Genomic DNA, 25203 nt, shown 5'->3' on the forward strand with positions numbered 1-25203 from the left:
TTTTTTTGTGTTATCTTTTTTCATACCATCGAAAACTTTATTTTAGTTTTGATCCAGTTTTTTTTCTGATAATGTTAAAACTCCCCTTTGTTTTTGAAAAAAAAAGGAAAATTCGAGCTTTAAGAGGAAAATGAGTGTTTCGAATGAGTGTTTCGATTGATGATACATTTTCCTCTTAAAACTCAAATTTTCCTTTTTCAAAAACAAATTCCTGGGGTTTTAACATTATCAGAAAAAAACCATGATCAAAACTAAAATAAAGTTTTCGATGGTATGAAAAAAGAAAACAGAAAATATTTAGAATAAACAAAACTCACTTTTTTAAATGAAGAAAAAATCAACATAAACTAAAACAAAAGTTTTGCAGCTAATTCGTTTGAAAAAACGTCGTTCAAGTGACAAGTTTTGGTAAAATTCTGTCATTACGGACATTTAAAACTTTCTATCAAAATTTGAACTGCAACAGATAATTTCAATTTACAAAATCGAAATCAAACGAGACGAACTAGTTTTGTCGTTATTTATATTTCACAAATTCGAGCATTCTTTGTTGAAAACCTTTTTATTTACCAATTATAAGAAGAAAGAAAATGTTATGTTATTTAATTTCTTTTTTGTTTTGGTAACTTTTGTTATTCAGAATTGATTCACTTCATACAAAAATTTTCTTATTTTGATTAAAACTTAACCAAGTTAAACTACGTGCATAAATGCGTCTTAAGAGTAAACTCAAAAATGTTCGCGCGTTTTTGAACCACTGTGGTTTAGATTACATTTTAAACGTAGACATTCTACATTGAAAGTATTATTGTTATAATTTGTTATTGTTTATTATTTTTGTTGCTTTTTGATTAAATCACTGTTCTGTGTTTGGTGGTTGTTAGTTGTTAGAAGGTAGCTCGGACAGAACAAAACAATTACAAAAATCTGCAGCCGATCAAAAGTTTAAGCTTCATCTTTTAAATCAAGGTAGGTTAACGTATTAACTTGTATGACCAGCTTTTCAGTTACACTTAGAGTGGTGGAGGGAGGGGGGTTATCCAGGTTTAAATTTTTGTTATTCGCTGTAGGAAATTGTAGTACTAATAAATAATACTGAGCCTTCTGGATTTCATCTATTTTCCACCCAATAGTCCACCCAATAGAGTAAAACAAAAAAACGACCAAAATTACTTACATTTCCTGGGTTCACTTTTAGCGTGACCCTCGACTATTTAAAAAAAAATACAAATATTTTATTTTTAGCAACAGCTCTGTATTGTTACTTATAACAGAACCCAATGGCGACAATTTTGTTAGTCCGATTGTGTTCTTAAAGAGCCACATAATTTGCCATGCATTGGGGTTTAAATCAATTGGAAGATTTTTGTTTTCAAACAGAAACGTATGTTTGAACTTTGCCCTTTTTGCTCTTCTTCGTCTACCATTTACTGCGTCTCATTGCTGTCAAGTCTCGTATCTTATTTGATGAGAAACAGGTTAATTTGTTGAATTCACGTTTGATCTGACTCCTTATTCATTTTTTTAGCGTGTTTTTTACATTTATTTTATTCATTAGTGTTTTTTAAAGAATAGGCACCGAATTTTTGTCGCAATTAATGTTTTCTAATATACGACTTTTATGTTCTTCATGTCCATTACTTTCATTAATGGCAAGTCTTATCGGCCCTCTAATCCAGCTTTTTTTCACTTAGTTGTTTTTGTCGAGCGATATGTGAAACTTTGAACGTTTTCCATCTTTTCCTCATTTGGTAGACAATTAAATAAAAACGTGGATGGATGGGGTCGGGATTATATGCGAGCGCATATTACTGAGCGTCCTTGTCTATTTAAGAATCTACTTACACAGAAACTTGCATCTCTTGCTGTGCTTTCATCTTCAGTATGGAAAAACTCGCTTCGAGACTTTAACCTGGGTGATATTTTGACACGTTTATCGCTGAGAAAAATTCGTTTTTAATTGATATATCTTATTGTTTTATTTATTGTCATGTATGTTTAGTGCAATACTTTCGTTATTGAAGATCTGCAGAGATCATCCATGCATATGGTTTGGGACAAAATTTCGAGCGCACTTTAGTCTGAACAATGGTCTGGTTCTTGTCTGATCTGAGGTCACTTCGGTCTGGGACGGTCTGATCAGAGGTCATACTTGTCTAGGACGGTGTTATCAAAGGCATTTTTGGGAACGACCTCTGGGAGCCATCTTGGTTTTAAGTTCTTCACATTTTTCGATTTTTTAAAATAAACCAGAAGTCAAAATGAAGCACTGTTATCTGCACCTTTTAAAAAAGGCAGCGAAATTGTGAGTGGCTGCAAGGTGTAAAATTTTTCAAATTGCTGTGAAAGTGGAAAGAAAATGCTTCTCTAAACAAATTTCCCGAGATAATTTTCTGCACGACAACTTGATAATTTTCGGGCTCTTTAGTTAATTTTCTGCGAACAAATAAAAAACTGATGCATGTGTTCTATTGGTCTGTAGATAATATTTTTTGAATCGATCAGCGGACAGCTATGGATTTTGAAACTTTCAATTCTATATGTTGTCACAAAAATTTTGTGATTTTTGTTTTGTTCATTTGTTATTAGTTCTGTAGTAGTTTCATTAGAGTTTCATTAGAGGAAGGTCCCATTGATTGCTTAAACGTCTTGAGAGAACTAAAATAAGGTTTTTTGAACCGCGGCCTTTTTTTTTGATTTTGACAGCAGGTCAGGAGCTTGCAAGTTTTAGTCAACTTTTTAAAAAATTTCTGCCTGTATTTTTGGTTTTTTCTTAGGTATCATCAATAAGATTTGTCAGTGAGAAGACATTCGAGCTCTTCAAAGAGACGCAAATAAACATTCATAATGTTTGTGGTCGGTAGTTTATGGCATGTGTTGCGGTAACACTGTGTCTTGCCTCTTTTTGTTTTGCTGTTTAATTTCACAGCTTCTTTTCAGAAAGCTCTCATTTGGATAACTACGCAACCGTTAAAATGCTTCTTTGTTTGAAATCAATAGTTTGTTTTCAATATCCAAATGTCTTTCTTATAAAATCGTTTGTCTGCAAAAAATAATTGAGTTTTGAATTTTGCATACATTTTTTGTTTTTCTTTTTCACTTGTATCTTAATATCAATAATTACAGCTCCGAGCTGCTGTTTCAGTGTGATTTCAAGAGAATCCATTAAATAATTTCAGTTTCCTTCAAAAATTCTGACTTCCACACTTCATTATTTGAATAAGGACTTCAGACTTTTGTCCTTGTTTGTTTATTGTTTTCTTTTCTCTTATACTGAAGAATGATTTTTTTCAAATTGCTAATTTGAAAAAAACTTGCAGAAATTTTCATTGATTTTTTCGTTTGTGCTTCTTTTTCTGCATTCAATTTTTTCTTGCAATTTGATATGTTTGTTATGTTTGATTCTTGCAGTTTACAATTACTAACTAGAAAGACGTGATTCTTGATTTATTATTAAAAATCAGCCAAGCTGAATAACTCTACGGTTTTCATTTGAAGGACCTAGATTTTGAATTTTGGCCTGAATCTAGATTAGAAGTCGAATTCACAATCTCAATGACGATTTAAGGTTTCTATTTAACGAAATCGTCTCTCTTCTGCTCGGGAAATTTTATTAATAATTATATCTTTTCCTCAAAAAGTTGAGGTGTTTTACCCTGCCTGATTGGTGTACATTCTTGTGAGAACAAAAATAACCAGACTTATATTGTTGTCACGTGTTCACGAGGCTGCCATTATTTGAGATACGCAAAGTTTTAAATTAAAAGGCGTGATCCAGCTTTTTGAATTTTTGTCTCTGTTTTGCTTGGTAGCTATTAAATCAAAAAATTTTGGGAATGTTTGTACAAGGCATTTTACTCGGCGTTCTTGTTTTTACTTTGAGCTTATCGGTATGATCGGTTTAAAAATTGAGAGGTTTTGGTACAATCTTTTGTCACAATGTGAACTTTGATTTGTTTAATAATAAGACTGTCTTAATTTGGTTGAAATTCAGAAGGGTCTCTTGTACCGTTGGGTTAGAACGTTGGGTGCGGCTTGGTTAAAAACAAAGGAATCGAGGTCTTTTTGCACAAAAAAAAAATTCTTTGTTTTGGAAGTGTTTCGATGTTTTACTAATTTCGGACTCTCAAATATTTAAACCGTTCAGTCTTTAAAGAAAACTTTAGTAAAAATTATCAATATGCCTAAATTTTTCAGCAAGCGGATTGAAATTTACCCATCGGCCCAATGCATGATTTTTGACAACATTACTTTCAAAAGTGTAATAAAACATACTGAACAATGACACAAAGTGAACTAATAACTTGATATCTTCCGCATTTTGATTTCCTCATAGGCAAATCAAGTAGAAACAAGAGGAAACAAAGTTTTGTCAACAAGAAATTTTTTTGTATATTTGTGAATAAATACGTTAAAGATGTCCTCTGCCAGAAAAACAAAAATGACAACAACCTCGAAATTTCATTTTTTATTTTTTGGAACTTAAAACAAAAACCAGATTAAATTAAACCTGAATCACAAAATACAGGAAGCTTTTTTGCATGTGCTCATAGAGCTCATTAATTTTGAAGAGAGTCTATTATTTACCAAATGGCTCTTTTATACAAGTATAAGTAAAATGAACTTGTCACCTTTTCCATTGTGGGTTTCAGCGCATTCATTCAACAGAAATTAACTTAATTGGTAATTAACACAATAAAAGTCCCTCAGATTGCTAATCGTGGCTCTAATTGATTTTTCGATTTTTTTAGCTAGCATTGATTCCTATTCTGCTCATTGGAAACTCTGGAATCTCAAAGATATCTTTAATTTTTGAGAACAGAAACTTAAGCAACTTTAAATTGAAATTGTTTCCGCTGAAAACAGTGAACAAATATTGATTCTCATTTCAAGTTAGGAGAAGTTTTTAAAAAATAATGGTCTATCATAACGAAAAAACTCCTCTCTCAGGTTTGTGTTCATTTTTATTCAGTTGCTTGCGCGATTTTGGTTTATCCACAGATGTGATCGACAGGATAAAAAAGGAAGAGGATTATTATTACTAGTACCAAAATTTTGCAATTCGAAAATCAGGAATGACCTTAACAACATGTCCAAAACTTTTGAAAGTCTATGGGTTGAATGCAAATTATCCTCTCACAAAAGCATCTTGATTATTATTTCTTACAATATAAATAAGCAATTTGGTTCACAGTTCTTGGATCAATTGGTTTCATGCATTGATAAGGCTTCCACTGAAAATAAATCAATTTCCCTTATAGGAGATTACAACATTAATTACTTAAACAACAAAAAAAACAGAAACTGGATACAATTATTCTACCTTACGACATGCACCTGATGAATTCAAGAACTGCAATCAGGCACCGGAACGGTAGCTGCAGTTTACTAGAACATATCATTACCGATAATGGGCTACGAGGGGAAAAACTGTTATGTATTCGACTCTATTATCAAAAGTGGTCATCTAGCACAAATGCTGTTCTCAGATATCACGCTGACTCAAAACAAAAACCACTCAGGAAATGGATATTTGATAAGCGTAATTACGATCCCCATAAATTCAGAAATTCTCTAAATTACGTTAACTGGAGCCTCATCTGTGAATCTAATGATGTCGAAGAAATGTTTTCACGTTTTGAAAGTCTGATTGCAAAAGTAATCAGGTTACATGCATCTATCAGAAAACTTTTTATACGAAACAACAAACTTAATTTTTCACTTGCAGATATGTTTGTCTCTAACACAACAAAATGCCTCAATGAAAAAGAACGACCTTTTACTATCATAGAATAAAGATAATTTCCTAAAACTCAAAGATCTGACGAATGAAAAATATCTGAAAGATAATGAACATTTGCAAACACAATTGATTAAGTCTGCTAACAGCTCCAAGAAACAATGGAATCTGATCATTGAAGTCAGAAATAAACTTAGAACTGGAACTGAAATTCTCTATTTAAAAAGTTGCTTCGATGATGTAATAACTGACAGCAAACAAATTGCAAATTTGATGAACTACAAATTTAGTAAACTTGGTGAATATCTTTTGAATAAAAGAACCATTAAACAAAACTTTCAGCAGATAAACCCTAATATGTTCTCTTTTCGTTTCTTTACCACATTTGAGTGTCGTAAAGCTCTCAGCAAAGTCAATAAAAACAAACCATTGGGTCGTTTGACTATTCCGGCTTGGGCATTAAAAGATGGTGCTCATATTTTAGCAGATCCGATATGTTTTCTATTTAACGGATTTCTTAAGCAAAAAAAATTTCCTTCTCTACTGAAGTTGGCAAATATCACACCTATCCACAAAAAAGGAGACACTGAAAATACGCTGAATTATAGGCCTATTTCTATAACGCCTATTTTGTCAAAAGTTCTTGAGACATTAATCAAAGATCAAATTGAGGAACACCTATCAAAAGACAATCTCCTATCGAAAACACAGTTTGGATTCAGAAAATTTTTTCAACAATTGATGATCTTGTTTATCTGACATAAACTGTAAGACAAAAACTTGATAAAAAAAAGTAGTCACTGCAGCGTTTTTAGATTTATCAAAAACTTTTGATTCAATTGACCACTCTGGTTTACTAGAAAAACCTAAACACCTTGGTTTCTGCTCTTCGGCTATCCTTTTCATTAGGTGTTACCTCAGTAACCAACATCAACGAGTAGTGATACCGGAAGCTGAATCTGACTGGCTAGAGGTCAGCCAAGGAGTTCTACAAGGCACAGTTTTAGAACCACTCCTTTTCAACCTATATGTAAACAAAATATCAAATTGCGTCAACTGCATTTTAATCCAATACGCTGACGATGCAGTTGTTTATACTTTCGGCAAAAAAATTACAGATTACAAGCCACATTAAGAGAAATCAATTTCCTCTCTTGTTGACTATTCTTCGAACCATTCTTTAAAACGGAATTCAGAAAAAACTGAGTTCATTGTCTTTGCACTTCATCCGGAGCAGAGTCTGTTAAAGTTGACAACCATATAATAAAAGAAGCTGAGAATGTGAAATATCTCGGTGTAATTTTGGACAAGAAGTTGTTGCACCAACAACAATTTTAACAAATTGTCAACAAGATGGCGCAAGGGATAAAAACACTTTATATCCTTAGAAACGTAGTACCAGACTATATGCGCCAAAAACCTATTGAATTCTCTTGTAGTTAGTCATCTCCAGTACTCAGCTGTTTTTGAGTAACCATTTCAAAAAATCGTCCGACAACATTGGAAAAGCAACTCATTTGGGCAGTAAAAGCCTGTTATTTTCATTGATTTAACAATTCTTCAGTTAGTGTCAAACTAGATAATTATATACTGCCAATTAAACAATTGCTTGAGTACAGAACAGCACTGTATGTCAATCAATTCTTGACATTTAAGAAACCTGCCTTCGGAGAATAACAGGACTCAGCTTGGAAACTGATAAGTTTTGCAGACATTCAAAAACAAGAACTATCTTCTTTTGAAAAGAGGTAAAAAACATCATGGCTGGTCAATAGTGTCATCAGAAGAGGTTTTTCGTTTAATAATTGTCTTGAAAGAAGCTTAAAAGGGAATGAATCAAACAAGCGGGTTAAAAAAGTCTTCAAAAGCTACTTTTTCAAACAATTTCAGAAGACTCCAATGGGAAACATTGTCGGCAATGTTTCCTGGAGAGCTTCTAAGTTTAACTGACGCTTCATTTTTGAGTTAGTATCCTCACATGGAAGCATAGAATTTGTTTCTTCTACCAAAAGAAGAAAATCTTTTATCTGTTACTGATAATTTATGTTATATCTTTACGCTGCCATTTGTGTTATTTTTAGGTTCCTTGACCTATTTATACTCATTTGGAAATTCAGTGTTTTTTTAAATCTTTGTACCGCTGATGTCTGCACTTTTGTCAAACTTGGATTCAAAACGTCCCAATGTCGGCGCCTTAGGACACGACGTTAGGTCTAGGACCTAAAGCTAGACTGCTTGTTTGATTTTGTTTTTTTAAGAAAAGGTTTCCAAACAGCTGTTATATGGAGGAGAAAAACTAAATTGGGTATTCCAAACTTTTACCAGCATTAACTGAAAACAAAATTAGGCATTTATTTTATTCATTGAACCATAAAACTCAAATTTAGTTATTTAGTGCTAATTAGTTCGAAAATGGCGTTTTCTCAAAAAAACATATGAACCACGTAAACTTAGGTCTCTTTGAAATTCAACGCCGAACTATTTCTAAAGTAGAGTGATTTCAGATATCAGGAGCGACAAAAACATACGCAGTTCGGTAAATTTTACTAAAAAATTTTAGAAAAATTTACCCGCACGTTATTAAAAGCACAGGACTAGGTTGCATCGATTTTCTCATTTTTAATTATAACTTTTCACAGCCTACACGATGTTGAAGCAGTGATGTTTTTTCACACTGTAACAATTACGCCTCCGAAATGGGTATTCTTTAAAAATGCATCATTTTGTTTGTTTAGAGTGATTGATAGGAATGGGGTGTGCTCCATCAAAAGGAAGTACAATAGCAGTTCAGCCAGCTGTCACCCCCAGAGCAGGGCCAGCGACACGACAGGCCAACCCACCCCCTGTCACACCACCTCTCACACTAACTAACAACAGGTAACAAAAAGGAGTGGAAAACCTGAACAATATTTATAAAAGTGGCCATTCTGCGCCAATTTTTCAGGGCTAATTCGGACAAAGATTGAACAAAAATTTAAGAGATCTGGCCAACCAGAGATTATTAATCTGATCTTCGAAAATAAGATTTTCCAGACCGTGGGGTGTCGAGGTGTCCAAACCGCGGTGACCTCTGATCAGACCATCTTGATCAGAGGCCACTTTTGTCTGGAACTGTCTGATAATGAGACGATTTCGGTCTGGACCTCAACCTGGGTATTTCTCTGGTCCAAGATATTGCTTAAGTATTTAAAGAAACTTTGTCTGAATTAGCACTGAAAAATAAATAAAATTGAGCGCAAAATCTTGAAAAAAGTAATAAATTTATTGATAACACCTTGACTGCAAAATCCATACTTAACAGGCCGCCTTAATCAAAAGACCCAAAAATTTGAGTGGTTTCCTAACTCTTTTTCCGAATTTTACATTCAAAGGCGCCTGCATTTTTTTAAAGAAAACTTTGCTTCAGAAATAAATCAAACAACCCGTTAGATGAGAAACGACCTCTTCCTGCAATTGGAGGGTTGTCATCCGAGGCAAGCGGCCGACGTCCAAGTTCGCTAACAACTGTACCAGAACATGAAGAGGGTTCTTTGTCTCAACGATTGCCCAAATTAGACGTTGATGGTAAAAAAAAGTTTTTTTCATTTCTGGAGGTTAAGACTATCTCTAATTGATTTTTTAATCAACCGACGTTAAATTAACGGTGGTTATCAATACAAAAGATCAGCAGTTCAAGAATCAAATTTCATCGGTCTTTTTCATTTTTCCACATGTGAAATGTTTGTTTTTGTTTTCCCAATTTGGTCAGGAAAGAAAAAAATGGTAGAACTCCACATTATTAAAGTTCCCGAGTGTTGCAAGCGTCTCAACGGTTGATCACAAAAAGACCAATCTGGACTCTTATAATTCTGGACTCGTAATTAAATCTGGTCAAATTGAGTCAAAATGGTCAAAAAAATCATTGAGTCAGACCCCTTGATTATAACTGTCGACCATGATTGCAACAATCTATTGTATGATAGCGATAGTCCCTCCGAAAAATAACGTAGACAGTCAGATAAAACGACCAATCTCTTGAGAATTTTTTTCAGGAGCAACGACAGACCCCCAAAAATTTCTACAGCAAGCGGTACAAAAGAAATGCCTTGTTCATCGCACTTAACATTATGAGCATTGATTTTTCTCTCCTCAGCTGTTTCGAGCGCCACCTGTGCCTTCTCTGCCGCATTAAAAAATGTTGATTGCAACGGCAAAGTCACGGTAACGTCAAAAGCACCGGTTTTGTCGGCTGTCCATTACGGCTTGAAAATGTCACTTGGTCCCGTTTTGCTTTCAGCAATCAAGTTCTTCTTCTCTACGACTGGTAAAAGATTTGCAGACGCTTTGCAGTACCCAGCAGATTTACATCAACCAGTAAAATGTCTCTCCCGTCTTTCATATAATACCTCAACATCATTATAAACTTGTTCATATTAGCGCTAAAGTACAGACAATAGCTAATATTACTCTGAGCGCGATACTGAACCACTCATAACGGTCATACCTCCTCTCATGCACTCTAAGATGTAGTCCGAAAGTCACCCCTGAGACGCGACGCGCGCTAAGCGCTTTCATTTGCCCTTCACATCCGACTACTGTTACCTCCATATTCCCATAACGGTAAATTCCATATCTTGTTCAATTTAATTAAAAGCATTCATCACATTAAGCGTATGCATAGAAAACCAATTCCCGATTTTAATATTTTATTAAGTCACTCGAAGCATTTCTATTCAAAAGTTTGGCTCGTTGTAGATTGATGCAATAATGGTGTTTTTCATGTAATCCTTTTTTCAATCAACGTGGATGTGAGGTTTTTTTCATGAATTTTTGATAATTTATTGCCAGGCCAAGGCAACAACAGTTGTCATCTGGTCAGAAAGAAACGAGCTATCATCATCTGCTATTTCTGCGCTGAAAATTATCTGGACGTTTGAAGAACGTTTGAAAGTATGAACAGATGCAGATTTAAGCGCACTCGGGGTTTAATTAGAGACAATTTTGCGTGCAAGTGGGGTTGGCTAGAGACAAGTTCGAGGGTCCGATAAGTGGTCTGATAAGAAAGTATGGTCTCTTACGAACTGATAAGAAAAAAGTTGTGGTCTGATTAGAAAAATTTTAAACCCAAATGGATCTGATCAGAGGACAATTGAGTCTAATCAGAGGCAGAACCGAAAATCTCTGATCAAAGAGTTCATCAGAGTCTTTTGGTTGTGATCAAATCTAAGATATAAACCAACTAGCAAGAGCCGGTTCCCTTTAAATCTAGACAACCGTTGAGAAAGCAGTTTTCATCGAAAATTTGTCCAATTTCAGCTATCATCGAAGAATTGCAGCACCGGCATTCAAAAAAGTGCAACGTTCCAAATTGTGGGCTTTTTGTGCATAGACAGCTCAGAAAAAGTTTCATTTTGAGCGGAAGATAGTCTGATCAGAGACAGAAAACTTCAAACGCACACCTGTCAATCTGACGCTCAAAATTTTATGGTCTCAATAACCTCAAAAAACGCAGGATAGTCTGGTGAGAGGCGGATTTGGGCACAGTTTGGTCTTATCGGAATCATTTTTGAGTGCAGGTGGGGCTGATGAGAGACGCTGTTGAACGCATGATAGTCTGCGATAGAAGACCATTTTGAGCGCAGGATAGTCTGATTATGGAAAAATTTGAACTGTGTCTCATCAGAAAAATATCTAGCGCTTGTGAGTATGATCAGAAGTTATTCTGAAGTCACTTTGTTCTGATCATGAAGCTCATAATGATCTGATCTTAAAAGTGGTTGTGGTCAAGTCATTTCGAGTGCCATTCCAGCTCGAGAAAATACTTCGAGCGAATTTGGGTCTGTTAAGAGGTCGTCAAGTGCGCAGAAAAATACTGAACCCAGTGGAGTCTGACCAGAGAGCATTTTGGTCTGGCACACTCTGGTCAGCGGTGGTTTCCATACTGGACCTCAGCCTTCGTTATTTGTTTATGTTCTATTTATACCATTTCCTTTTCCTTAGCTATGGCCAAAGACGCGAGAGAGAGCGAAGGGAGCAAAGATGTGAAACACACACAGAGTTCAGTTGCATTTACTTTCGACTTCGGAGATTCATCAGCAGAAATAAAACCAGCTGGACGACTTCCACCTCTTATTGTAAGCTTCCCTCCAAAATACCAAAATGGCAAAAATAATTAACTCAGTTTCAAAAAAAAATTAAACTAAAATTGATTGTTTGAACTAAATTGGTCAGAATTCACATCAGACTTCAAAATTGAAGATCAGGTTTTAAATTTTTAAACAGCAAATAGCTGAATAACTCTAGCACCAAATTCAAATAAATTGATAAAGCCACTTAAAAAATTATTGCGATTTGAGCAAAATTTTTATGAACAATTTTTTTAACCAAAATTTCTTATTTCTGATAAGTACTCTATTTAAATGTGTGAGAACTTTACTTGTAACTCGCAGGAAATAGAAGAGGCAAGTAATTTTTTAATAAATTATTGATCGTCTGTTGATTGTAAATTACTAACTTAAAAGCTGAACAATACTCTTCACAATAATTTATATTTTGAGGCGGGTAAATTTTTTCACCTTTATCATGAATGCTCTGTACTCTGTAACTATCATTCTTGCTTGAAAAATGAGACTCTATTTTATCTCTTACAAATGGCAGTTTATTCTCCAGTTCGTACGAGATGCTTAAAAAAGTTCAAAAATTTATACTTCAAAGAAAAAAAATTATAGTAACATTAGTAGAATAAGATTCTCTTTGAAAAAATTCTTAGATTTCAGCATTTTAAAATAACAAACTTATGAAAAATAAAAATTATAAATTCCTAGTTAACAGAAATTTTTCGCAATTTAAACGTATTATAATATAATTTCGATTACCTTGCAGGCTGGTATTATTAACGTTCAAATAAAAATTTAACTTGATTAATCCATACATCAACTTAACATTTAATATGTGTATTTTTGAGTATATTTGGCTAGAATGCTTCGATTGTAGAATCTATCTTTCAAGAATTGTGATTAAATTAGTGGCTTAAAATAATTTTTTGTTGAAGATATTTGAAAGTTTTGCGTATGTAATAAGTGCCAGAAATCAAGAACCCAATTCATTTTCTAAATGCTGAAAGTTGTAAGGTAGCGCTGAATGATAAGGTCATCTTGTAGTTTTACTAAAGTCCACATTATGCTCAATTAGTTTTTTACTTATCGCAATAAAAATCTTAGTAAAACCAGTGTCCTGAAGAAATGCCGAGCCTTTCACGATTAAACTCTTGCTTCTCCTTAGTGTGACCATAATTTCTGATAATTGTATTGAAAACAATAAACAATCAGAAAACACATTTTATCAGCATGAGAAAGATCATCATAATTCAAAATTTCTGAGGAAATATTGACAGCTAGCCGTTTTGACAGCTAGAGTCTGTTAACAGAAGTTCAGAATTTTTTGAACGAATCTAACACTGCAGGTGTATTATTGTATTTTTAAGCAGCAATGTTATGCAGATTAAAAGCATGTTCGCACAAGTAGTATGCAACATTTAACCTCTAAACTGGTTGTTGTTTCCGAAAACGATTCAAAAATCACACACTGAATGCGCCAAACAAAAAAAAATGCTAGAACTAAAAGTGTCCGCTAGCGCTTTTCCAATCGGAAGCCTTAACTGAATTTAGGAATTGAGATAAAAAGGAATGCGATTAATAAAACGTTGAATATTTATGTCCTCCGAAAAGGTATATTTTAGAAATTTTTTCTGTAACCTTGTGAATCCGCGACTCGATCTTTATTTCAATACCAATGTTAAAGATAAACGATGTATAGATTTGTGCGTGTTTATGTGGGTTTTTGCATTCAGACCAAAACTCTGCGCTGAAACCAAATAAAAGTGTTTCGAAAATGACATCACATTAAACAATCGGTGAAGCTTGAAAATTAGGTGAAAACAAAAATGCAGCAGTCATTTTAAACCAGAATTACAGCAGAAAAGTCAGCTAAGATAATTTTGATTTAATAATCGTAATAGACTGAAACAACAATAAAACTATTCAAACTAATGTTGAATAACAGTATACTCATCATCTTTCAGTGGGATCTTCAATCTTAGCTTTTTTCTATACAAAAGCTCTTTTAAATCTCGGCGATTTTTGTTTGGAATGATTACAAAATTGTATCCAGTAGTTTTGCAGTGACCCAGCAAAATCGAAATGTTTAGTTATAATTGGTTGTTCAACTGACAAACAACATTTGATTTATTCTATGCTATTTGCTGAAACATGACGACTGAAGCGTGTCTAGAGGCCAAAGATTTCAATATACCTCAAAAGAACAGCTAATACCTTTTCCTCTCATTGTTTCTTTATTGCACGGAACTGAATCTGATGAATTTCCTGCAAAATTGGTAATTCTTTTCTCAATCTATCCTATTGATCCGACTGAGAATTAAAATGCAAAAAACAGATGACTGTGCAGAAATCGATCTTAATTGATCATTCCAAACAATTCTTTCGGACACGAGAGTATATTTCTGATAGTCAATAATTTTTACCTTTGCATTTTTTATATCCAGCTGTTCATGGAGCAAAACTAAATAGAACAATTTTCTTCAAGACTTTTTTTCAGCAATATTGTTTTGAGAGTCTGAAGGTCGCAATAAAAACATGAAGATCAAATATTCATTTATCAACTTAACAATCTACAGTTTTTCTAATAAGAGATTTGTTAGCGTCATCTGCACTAATGTCAACATCAGGAAATTTTTTTCTCTCCTTCTTTTTCAGTCATTTTAACATTATCACTTATAACTGTTAAAGATTCAGCCAGAAAGGCAGCTAATTTTTGTGCCGAAAGCAAACAAAACACCCTGGTTTTAAATTTTTATGTTATTTTGTAATTTACTTTTTTTGAGATATACTGCAAAAAAATGATTTTTTGTGGTACTCCGTTGCTTACTGCACACACTTCAAATTTGTGCTTTTCAAAATTGTACTTTGTTTACTATATTTTGAGTGTTATTTAGAAATACGATAACTTGTAATCAGAGGCAAACTCAAAGAAGTTGCTATTGAATAATGATTATAAAATATTTTGATTGATAAAGTTTTCTATGTAAAAATTCCTCAATTAACTTTGAATTTAGGTTATAACGCTTTTTGTATTTTGAGCTGATTGTGTATCCAGTTTATTTGTTCTATGAGTTGATTTGAAAACAGATAAAAAGTCAAATTTCACAGCTAATCAGATTTAGTAAAAAACCAAAGATGTTTTTAAAAGAAAATGTTTAATTGGCAACTTAGGAGCAACTTCGAAAGTTTCTTTTTGCTTCGTTAGGAAAACAAGGAATTAATTACTTTAATTAAATTTATGTTTTGATGTCATTTTAAAAATTACATTAATGTATGATTGGCTGATTTGTAGATATATTTTTTCGTTTTTTCAAGTATCTTTTACCTTATTGTTATAATCTAATTTATTTGTTTCGAAAAAAAGACTTAAATTCTTTTGCAGAGGGAGAAAACAATTCGCAAATCAACGGAAGCAGGCGAACTTAAGAGTACACTAGAAAGAAGACAGCAAGAAGCAGATGACAGACGACAGAACGAATTGGTAAGTTAGGCTAAAAGCATCTTCGGCTTATGACTTACCTATTTATGGTCACGAAATTTGAGTTCAATTTTGTGATAAGAAAACGAGTATGAAACCCGAGTAAGCTGATTTTATGGTAATATCGTAATTGACTTTCTATGATTCAGAGATTTTCATGGTAAAATTATAATTGAATTTCTATAATTCAGAGAATTTCATGGTAAAATCATAATTGAAATTCTATGATTCAGAGGATTTCAGGGTAAAATCATAATTGACTTCCTATGATTCAGAGAATTTCATGGTAAAATAATAATTGAATTTCTATGATTCAGAGGATTTCATGGTAAAATCATAATTGAATTTCTATGATTCAGAGGATTTCATGGTAAAATCACAATTGAAATTCTATGATTCAGAGGATTTCATGGTAAAATCACAATTTAATTTCTATGATTCAGAGGATTTCATGGTAAAATCATAATTGAAATTCTATGAAACAGAGGATTTCATGGTAAAATCATAATTGAAGTTCTATGATTCAGAGGATTTCATGGTAAAATCATAATTGAAGTTCTATGATTCAGAGGATTTCATGGTAAAATCACAATTTAATTTCTATGATTCAGAGGATTTCATGGTAAAATCATAATTGAATTTCTATGATTCAGAGGATTTCATGGTAAAATCACAATTGAAATTCTATGATTCAGAGGATTTCATGGTAAAATCACAATTGAAACTCTATGATTCAGAGGATTTCATGGTAAAATCACAATTTAATTTCTATGATTCAGAGGATTTCATGGTAAAATCACAATTTAATTTCTATGATTCAGAGGATTTCATGGTAAAATCACAATTGAAATTCTATGATTCAGAGGATTTCATGGTAAAATCATAATTGAAGTTCTATGAAACAGAGGATTTCAGGGTAAAATGTTCGAAGGTTCGATTCATTTTCTATGCCCAGCTTTGAATGGTAATGGGACATTAAATGATCCATCGATTGAACTCTCTGAAATTGTTATGATCCGTCAATAGTATTCTATGATACCCCAGCCCGGCTAACTAGGGACAAAGAGGTAAATCCTATTTTCTAACCGTCATATAATCTGAAGAGGCTTAAATATATATATATATATATATATATATATATATATATATCTATATATATATATATATATATATATATATATATATATCAGCTCAGACCTTTAAGGGCTGTTCTTGCAAGACTGATGTAGCAAGAATCTTGCAAGGTCTTGCAAGATAACCGGGCTCCTTCCTGGAGGGCTGTTTACTTATAAATTCTGTTACCTGGGAATTATTTCAATAGAATTGTATCAGTTTTGAATACAAAGTATTTTAACCAAAGTTTTGATTTCTAAATGAAAAGCTTATTTTCAGATTTTAAAAAAAATTTCCGTTTGTCCAAAGTAAATCATATAGCAAATCACTAAGTATAGGTTACATGAATCTGCTTGAAGTCACTGAGAACTTCTGGCGTTTATCGAGAATCACGTAGCTCTTCGAGATTTTTAGCTAGAATTTTTTAAGTGACATCTACAGAGTCGCGTAACCTTGCTCAAAACACGAAACGCGTACGTTTTAAAATGAGGAATGTTTATGGAAGTCGACTTCTGGCTAAGAAGAAACTTCTGGCATTTTAACTTCTGGCACTGCAGACTTTCGGCATTTTAAAATGTGCACGTGAGTGTTTTAACAAATAATACAGCAAATGCGCGCTGCGCTTGGGTGTTGCAAATAAGATCGACACTAGATGTTCCAGATATTTTGGGCCCTTTCCCGTTATAACCCCCTGAGCTTAGTGATCTTGTAACAATTAACACCCCCAACCCCACCCCCCCCCCACACACACACACCATTATTCTAAAAATAATATAATGGGGGAGGGGGTTGTTTCTTATTAGACGATTAAGATCAGAAGACTATAATGGGAAAGAACCGATAATTTGAACTCTGATGCTTTTAATTACTTTTGTGCTTTTTGTCATAACTTGTGTTTAGAATTCGATAGCAAGCAAAAAGAAAAGGAGGAAGGTCAAACTGAAGTCAGCAAAGGTCAACAACTTCAGCTCACAACAGTCTGTTGATTCTGCTACTGATGTCGTTCCTCCTCTTGAAATATCTACTTCTCCAGACAAGGTAACCCAAAAAAATGCTATTAATATCATTGTGTATCTGAAAACATTGATGTTTCTGAAAATGTTTTCGATTCAACAATAAGCCGAAATTTTTTCAAGTCGTTGGCTCGTCCAATGAGTGGGAAGACCTGAAAACAACAGGCAAAATTGCACTGGTCATGAATATTGCACTGGAACTTAAATTATGATATTTGAAACCCGATTGTATGCGTTCCGGAATCAAAATGTGCTCGAGTGATGATCCCATTTGTTATAGTAATTTGTACTAAAATTTCTGACCAACAAAGATTGTTTTATAGAAAACTCTAACAAAAGAATTTGCTTTTGTGATTGCATTTTAGCAGAGAAGCAAAAACCGGTTTCTATCAAAAACAAATTTGCCGAATCTGTTTTTTTCCTACTCGGTCGGAACAAAATGTTTATTTTCACTAGCAATAAGTGCTAATCAAAACTTAGATAAAATGAATAAACGAAAAGTTTTTAATCACGGAAAGCAAAACACAAACAATGTAGAAACGGAAAAACCTCTGAAATAACTTTTAACACGTTTTAAAACTTAAAGCGTAGTGACTTCGAGATAAACATTGAACCTAAGAACAGACTAGCAAACTAAACTCATTTCTTTTTGACCACTATGAGATCAAAATAGACACAAAATCTCATACAAGAATGATCAAAAAGACTTCAAAATGATAATAATGTTTTTAATCAATAAATTCTACTAGAAATGTATGAAAAGAGAATCAGAAAAACAACATGAGCCTTTTTGATATTTAAAACTCCGCAGAGACAAAAGGATGCAATTTTTAAATAGTTTGAACAAAACGACGAAACCAGAAGCAAAATGGAAAAAGAATGTTTTGAGGTCTTCAAAGCTTGCAAAGATTTTAATTGATCCAAATAAGCCAAGAAGAGAAAAAATCAAGACACTCAAAAAATGTGAAATTGATTTCAATACAAGCCTGATTATAACTTGCATTTAATTATTTCAAAACTTACATTACGCATCTAGTTGCAAATTGAGATTTCTGACAATTTATATTCAAAAAGATATAAAGGAACAAAAACCAAAAATGGTTTGAAAAACTTTTAAAGTTTACCTCAAATTTTGGTTCTTAATTTTGCTGTAGCAATATCGAAACCTCAAAAAAATATGTCAGATGAAAACAACGTTTTGAAACAGTTAGACGTAAATGACTAGATAGGGACTCATGGAGCAAAAAAAACCAGTTCATCAAAAAGCAAAAACCATAAAATTAACATCAAAAATTAACCTCGCTTGCGCTAATATTTTTTGCCCTTTTCGCTTTGAGCTTCGTCATCTAAACTCCAACAATTTCTACCACACTATGTTGGCATTAATTTATAAATCAAAACTTCAAAACTTTCATAGCAGCTTAGAATAACCAAAATATCTCGTTTCTATTGATTCTAGGAACAGAACAGATCTTATGACTATGACATAAAGTTACAATAAAAGAACAAACAGAATCATCAACTTCATATTTAAAGTCAAATAAGCCAGATAGGAGAAAATTAACTTCAATTATGTTAAAAACAAAGTAATTTGGCATACTGATAATATGAGCCTAAAAGCACAAAAACAATCTCAGAAAAAGGATTGAGACAAAAACAAAAAATGCGTCCAAACTATAAATTATTGATAACACGATAAACTGAATGTTACATCTAATATAAGAATTAACCAAAAAACTAAGAAAACTCAAAAACGCCGTAAATTGTTATATTATTTGACAAAGAACAGTATTCGCACGCAAAATGTGGGAAAGTTGAATAATCTCTTAGTGGTTGATTACAAGACTTGATCACATTAAATGCCCCTTTTAAGTCGTTAAGAAACATAGCTGCAAAGCTATTCAGTTCATTGGTTGATTAACATGCGTGGATTAAGATGCTTATTACTACACTAAGAGGGACTTGCATAGTGATTATTAATTTTATATCAACTTCTTTCTGAATCAACTCCTCGCTGAAAATAGCAAAAAAGATTCTGCCTTAATTTTTTAAGAAAAAATGACGAAAACCTGCATGCTTTCAAATAGTATATTCGTTTTGAGTTTAAAAAGAAATGCATTTTCGTCTCAGTAAGATGTTCCGTAACTTGATACCGGATTTTCTTCAGATGTCATCGGAAAGATTTCTTTTAGAATGGCAGTCCAGAAAGCGATGTTACAATTCCAAAAAACGGTGCGCAGCAACATACCACAAGCAGTTAGTAGCTCCTGTGTGATTGAAATTTCGGATCTATTCTGCCCCCCCCCCCCCCAAAGTTAGTGGGCATATAACTTTTGCGCCCTCAGGGGCAACGTGCTACATGACAACATATGAAGTGTAATTAGGGGACATAAAAAACTACGGGGAAGGGGGGGGGATAGATCCGAAATTTCTTTTCGATTACATTTGATTCTTAACCACATTCTTGAAGTCTGCAGCTAGTGAAATGTGACGCAACTTTTTAATCAAACCTGCTCGATTTCGCAAAAAATGTTTATATTGAAAGAAAAATCAGTGTTCTTTGTTACTGTTTTAGATTCTCATGGGCGAGAAAAAAATATATAAACAATTTATTTTATATCCTAAATCAACAAGTGCAGATAGGCTGAAAATGTGCAAAAACAATTCAATACCTGCCCAGTTAATAATGCGAATATTCCTTACTCTAAGGCTAAATTTGAAATATGACCCCTCAAATCAAAGAGAATATTTCAGTTTAGCAAATTCCAAGTGCTGTTTTCCAGAAAAGATTCAAAAAACTTGAACCTAATTAAACAATTGTAGCAAAATACAAACGTAATTTTTACAGCTGTAAAAAGAGTTAAAGAGACTAGTAAAAAGAGACCTAAGTAAAGAGTCAAATTGGAACGCAAACAGATTGTTTGTTTGTTGATTGTTCTTTTTCCAGCTCCCCTCGGAACAACAGTAACAGCTGAGATTGAGACGAGAAAGGGTTCGGCTTACCACGACTCAACTTATGGGAGTGATGACGAAATTGGTAAGAATGGCAATTGGTTAATACTATTATGGCAATTTTATATTTACATCAAACATGTCACGTCTATGACTCGGAAAAGATCCAATGTTGTTCAATTAAATCTGCGTGGTCTCCATTATCAAATAATCTTGGTTTATATTGATCTAAAATTTAAATGTTTGCTGATTAATTCTTATTGCCAATCTTAAGGTTTTCTCCGATCTCTGACGTTTCTTCCTCTCTCCCTCAGCCTTTTAACTCTCGTTTTTTAATTTCCTCGCGCTAATGAACTGCGCTCAAGTATCCTCCTGTTGGAAGACATTGCTTACAAAAATACTCCCCTCTCATTGTGTGAGTACAATAAAAATTCGGGCTTGTTTCTAATTCATCAAGAGATTGATTCAGCTCAACTCAAGCGTCTAGGAAATGTTATCTTCACATTGCGTCCCACACAATTGGGTCGCTGATTATCAGACAGTTCAACTACTTGCTGTGTTCAACTACAGAGCTCGTGACAACAGCATATTAGCTGATCCTCGTATGATGACAACAGAAAGTGACTGAACTGCTCTGTCGAAGGCAATGGATTGTCCCACTGACTGCTAATTTTTGCTATCAGCTAACAACGACATGCGCAGTAAGGCCTTCTTCCGAGTCCTCGACAGACCGCCCAAAACTTCAACTGCCAGCGGGACGAACAAAATTCCTTGTTGAGCACAAGTATTTTCATACTGAGCATATTTTCGATCTTCAGCAGCTTCAATTGCGTAGCCTGACTTCTCTGCCGTATGAGAAATAATGTTCGGTTGCAGAGAGGAAGTAAGGTTATGTCTAGAGCAGCAGATTGACCAGATTTCCAACAAGGAAGATAGACGTTTCATGGGCGTGAGTTGTTTTCCGCAATGAGATTGCGTTTTTCAATTACAGGAGACAAATTAGCTGCCGAACAGGCAGAAGCTACATGATCGCGAATTCTATCGTGCCTTGAAATCGCATCTCCCCTTCCATGGCAGGCAACTGCATGGTCACCAAACGTGTCCAATGTACCTGAATTACAATAAGGACATTTTCTTTCTTGGTCATAAACCGCGATCCCGAGCCTGTAACTGACACTGACTTGAAATTCCTTAGCCGAAAGGTGTAGACCCATAGCGGGAATTGGAGGCGCGGCAAGCCAGGCTCTGGAATAAGGCAGGCATAGAGATTGGAGTCTTGCTTTTTCCCTAGTTGACGTTTGATTTCTTATTAGGTCAGCAAGTTCTTTTTTATCAAGTGCTTCTTGGATCTTCTTTTGCGTGTGCGAAAGTATATTGAACTGTTCCAGACTCTGGTGTAATTCTTTAAAGTGTCACTTTCTGAGGGACGCCTACTTGTTATTTTGTTCACCAGCTCGTCTGAGGCTAAAATTGAGCCCACAAACGCACTTCTGTATTGCTCTTTTGACTGTCTCACCCCAAGTCCCGACAAACTGATAGGTTAGGAAGACTGTTTCCATGCGTCATCATCAATAATTGAGCCAAAAATTTGATCCAACACTTGTCTTTGGCCGTCATCAAAACTTTTCATTACTTCGAGCATCTCGTTTGATGGAGTGTTAGTTCGTAAAGAGTATACTAGTTTCGGAGTTCTCAAACAGTAACGAGGGATACCCAATGCACATTGAGGATCGTTGAGGTGATGTAAATTATCCAGCATAGATAAAATTTTTCGAACTCTCCTCTTCAAACAAGAAGCGACAAACTCTTTTGAACCAACTGCAGCACCCAGAATTTTAAAACCGTTTCCCAAATTCCTTTTTACTGCCTGATCAACGGAGGGTAAATCTTTAATTGACCACAGCTCACATTTGTCTTTACTCAAGAATAGGCCTCTCTCAGGGCCTTCATTGGCTAGGATTTCAAGCGTTTGTTTGATCTGATCTTCAGAACCAGCAATAAACCCATCATCTAAGTACCAAGTGTGCTGTACCAAATCCGGAACTGAAGTCTTGATCTTCTGTATGATCGGCCATAACGTCAAGGAGAACAATAACGGTCCCAGCGGATCACCCTGCTGAACACCTGATTCACTTTGAATGATTGCATTGTTATAAAAGAGTGGTGTGTGCTGGGAGTAGCAAAAATTGGTGAACGCGTCAAATCCTGGAACAAGTTGCTTTTAATAAGTGTGATCGCTTGACTGAGTTAAAAGCTTTTTGGAAATCAATTTGAAGCACGCCTTCGTCCGTCTGAGCACTTACTATGTTATCGTATGTAATTTTTGACGAATGAATGATTGCCTCTGCGCCTCCGCTAATGCCTACTCCCAATTGCAAACAATCAAATAGCACAATTGCTTCTGATTTTTCTGATTTAGCTTCACTTGCCAAGCATTTTGCTATGAGGCGTCGCAACACTTCGCCAACTGCTATCGGACGCAACCCACCTTTCTTTTTGTATAAAGCCGTTAGCGAAGCGCAGCAGAGTGCTTTGGAAATAAAAACAGGAAAGAGACCCCTACTACCAAAGTTTACAAATTTTGTTATCGCTTTCAGTGCAAACTCGGACCGATCAGGTGCAGTGCAGTCTACTGCGTGCTGAAGATGTTCTGGAAACATCTTAGAGTGACCGGCTGCAGTGTGCTTGTTGAATGTCTTTAGTTGTTCATAAACTACGTTTTCACTAAATTTGAACGCATTGGATGCAGTATCGTCAGGTAAACTGACATCAGGTAACGGTTCTTTCGGGTGTAACTTTTCCAGTGCTTTGAATGTAGCTTTGTTATTGGGTGCGAGACCTTCAGAAGCTAAAACTTTAGCAGCTCGGCCATATTGGCCTTGTAGGCACAACGTTTTCGCTCTGACCGATATTTCTTCAAAGCTGTTAGGTCTCTGTCTTTTTGATTGTTTCAAGGAGACAGCTTCTGACCAAAGCTTCCCATATTCACTGGCGTTCCAACGATCAAAACGTTCTGCGAGACGTTGGTCTTGATTGCGCTTTTGCTTTTTGCCTCCGCGGTTACAAGCACGTAGAACGCTTTTTGAAACCGCAAAAAGTTTTTGCCAATTTGTCTCATTGTCTGGAGCCTCAACACATTCAAGAAGAATACCTGATATTAATTGAGACAATCTTGCTCTGAGTTTGATAGGAACAAAGCGACATGTTGGCACGTACGAAATCAATAATGTCAACACCTCTGGCAATTTGTTATTTTCGGACTTTATTGAGAGATCAACACGTTCAAAAAATGAGTTATTCAACTGACTGGAATCAGTGGAATCGCAGGAGATCAGTAGATTGTCTATTTTATTTGAGAGGTCTGTGTTAATTTTCCGACGGCTGCACAACTGCTCTTTGTATTTTGAATACGCCCAAATTGATTTTGAATTGAACCAAGCGTCGTGCTCTGACCCCCAACCAAAATATCTTATTTTGGTGTACTGATCGCAGTTTTCTAGTACTTGAACTCTGTAGAGTTTATCTGCGGTATCTGGCAGAAAAAAAATTGTGCCTGCAGCTACGTGAAAAAACTCTTTAACACATACATTTTGCAACTCCTGAGTCAAACCCGTATGCATGTATTTGCTGGTTTCAGGATTTTGTAGTTCGCTTTGTGTGCCTACATTCTCTAACTGCTTTGCACCGCTCTCGTCGAAAATTACATTTCTTAAGTTGTATTTCATTTTGAAAAAAAACCACAGGTTGGGGGGAACTAACTTTGGAAAATAACCCAACAAACAAAGACTGTTGTAAGACGATTGTTTTCACAGGCAAACCGCCCCAGAAAACTTGGGGGACAGACGGGGCTGGAGGGGTATTAGGAACAATCTCACCGGATATTAGGCACTTCGTCTAGTCCCACAGACAGGACGCAAAAACAGGAAGCTTCTGTAATTTTCTCTTGTTTGCTTGTTGATTTCGCTTAACGAGCTAACAAAGCTAACAACGCACGTGCTTGACGATATTTTTTGTCATATTTTGACGGAAAAGGGTCAAAAAATGAAAAAGTCGAAGAAAAATTAATTTTCTAAGACATTTATGCCATATTTTTGTGCTTGTGTGAATAAATATAAAATTTTCGTGAAATACCGAAACAACGAATGAATGAATCGACACATCAAGTTTTTGAAAGTCTAATTAAAGAGCATTCTAATTGGACGTTATTTCGTATTGCATATACAAATAATTGCATAAAACATGAACCGACTAGCGTCGGACGAATTGCTCTCGAACAACTGTCGAGGCAAACAATTTAGAAGCGGACATAGGCTAGAGTATCTTTTTTATGAAAGCAAAATCAAAAAAATGTTCTAGAAGGAAACGGTAAAGCAAAAAAAAATGCATAAAAACACAAAATTGTAAAAAAAAGACACGTTAAAAAAGACAAGTTTACAATAATCGCATCAAACTTCGTTCGAGGGCAATTAATTTTAAAATTATGTAAAAGTATGAAATAGTCAAGATTAATTGATTGATCTGTTTAGGAGCTGACACGAACAACCGAGTTGTAGATCCTCTCCGACGTCTGTCCAAAAAACGGGGGATGTCCAATTCCACTTCAAACAAGACAGAGGATGACGGATTCTACGGAAAGAGTAACGAAATCGAAAATATAAACCCGATGGAAGCTGCCCAATTTTTTGACGATTCGACAGAGCAAATGTGAACAAATAAAGTTTGCAAAAATGATAATTTGACAAATAAATGCGTATATATTTGACTTTGGTGTTGATAATTCGTGTATATGATTAAAGTTAACTTTACAAACGG

At 34.6% G+C, this 25203-nt stretch overlaps 1 protein-coding gene across 1 annotated transcript; it reads left to right on the forward strand.

Annotated features, from left to right (window-relative positions):
• Positions 1–774: 774 nt before the first annotated feature.
• Positions 775–25203, forward strand: LOC142357768 (uncharacterized). The gene is made up of 9 exons (XM_075409306.1): positions 775–969; positions 8476–8617; positions 9147–9304; positions 11720–11853; positions 15218–15316; positions 17327–17464; positions 19632–19695; positions 20387–20476; positions 24918–25203. The coding sequence occupies exons 2-9, from the start codon at positions 8490–8492 to the stop codon at positions 25097–25099; spliced, it is 993 nt and encodes a 330-aa protein (XP_075265421.1). The 5' UTR covers positions 775–969; positions 8476–8489; the 3' UTR covers positions 25100–25203.

Source organism: Convolutriloba macropyga, unplaced genomic scaffold (genome assembly GCF_964194025.1).
Source record: "Convolutriloba macropyga unplaced genomic scaffold, txConMacr16.3 SCAFFOLD_1077, whole genome shotgun sequence".
Classification (NCBI taxonomy): domain Eukaryota; kingdom Metazoa; phylum Xenacoelomorpha; order Acoela; family Convolutidae; genus Convolutriloba; species Convolutriloba macropyga.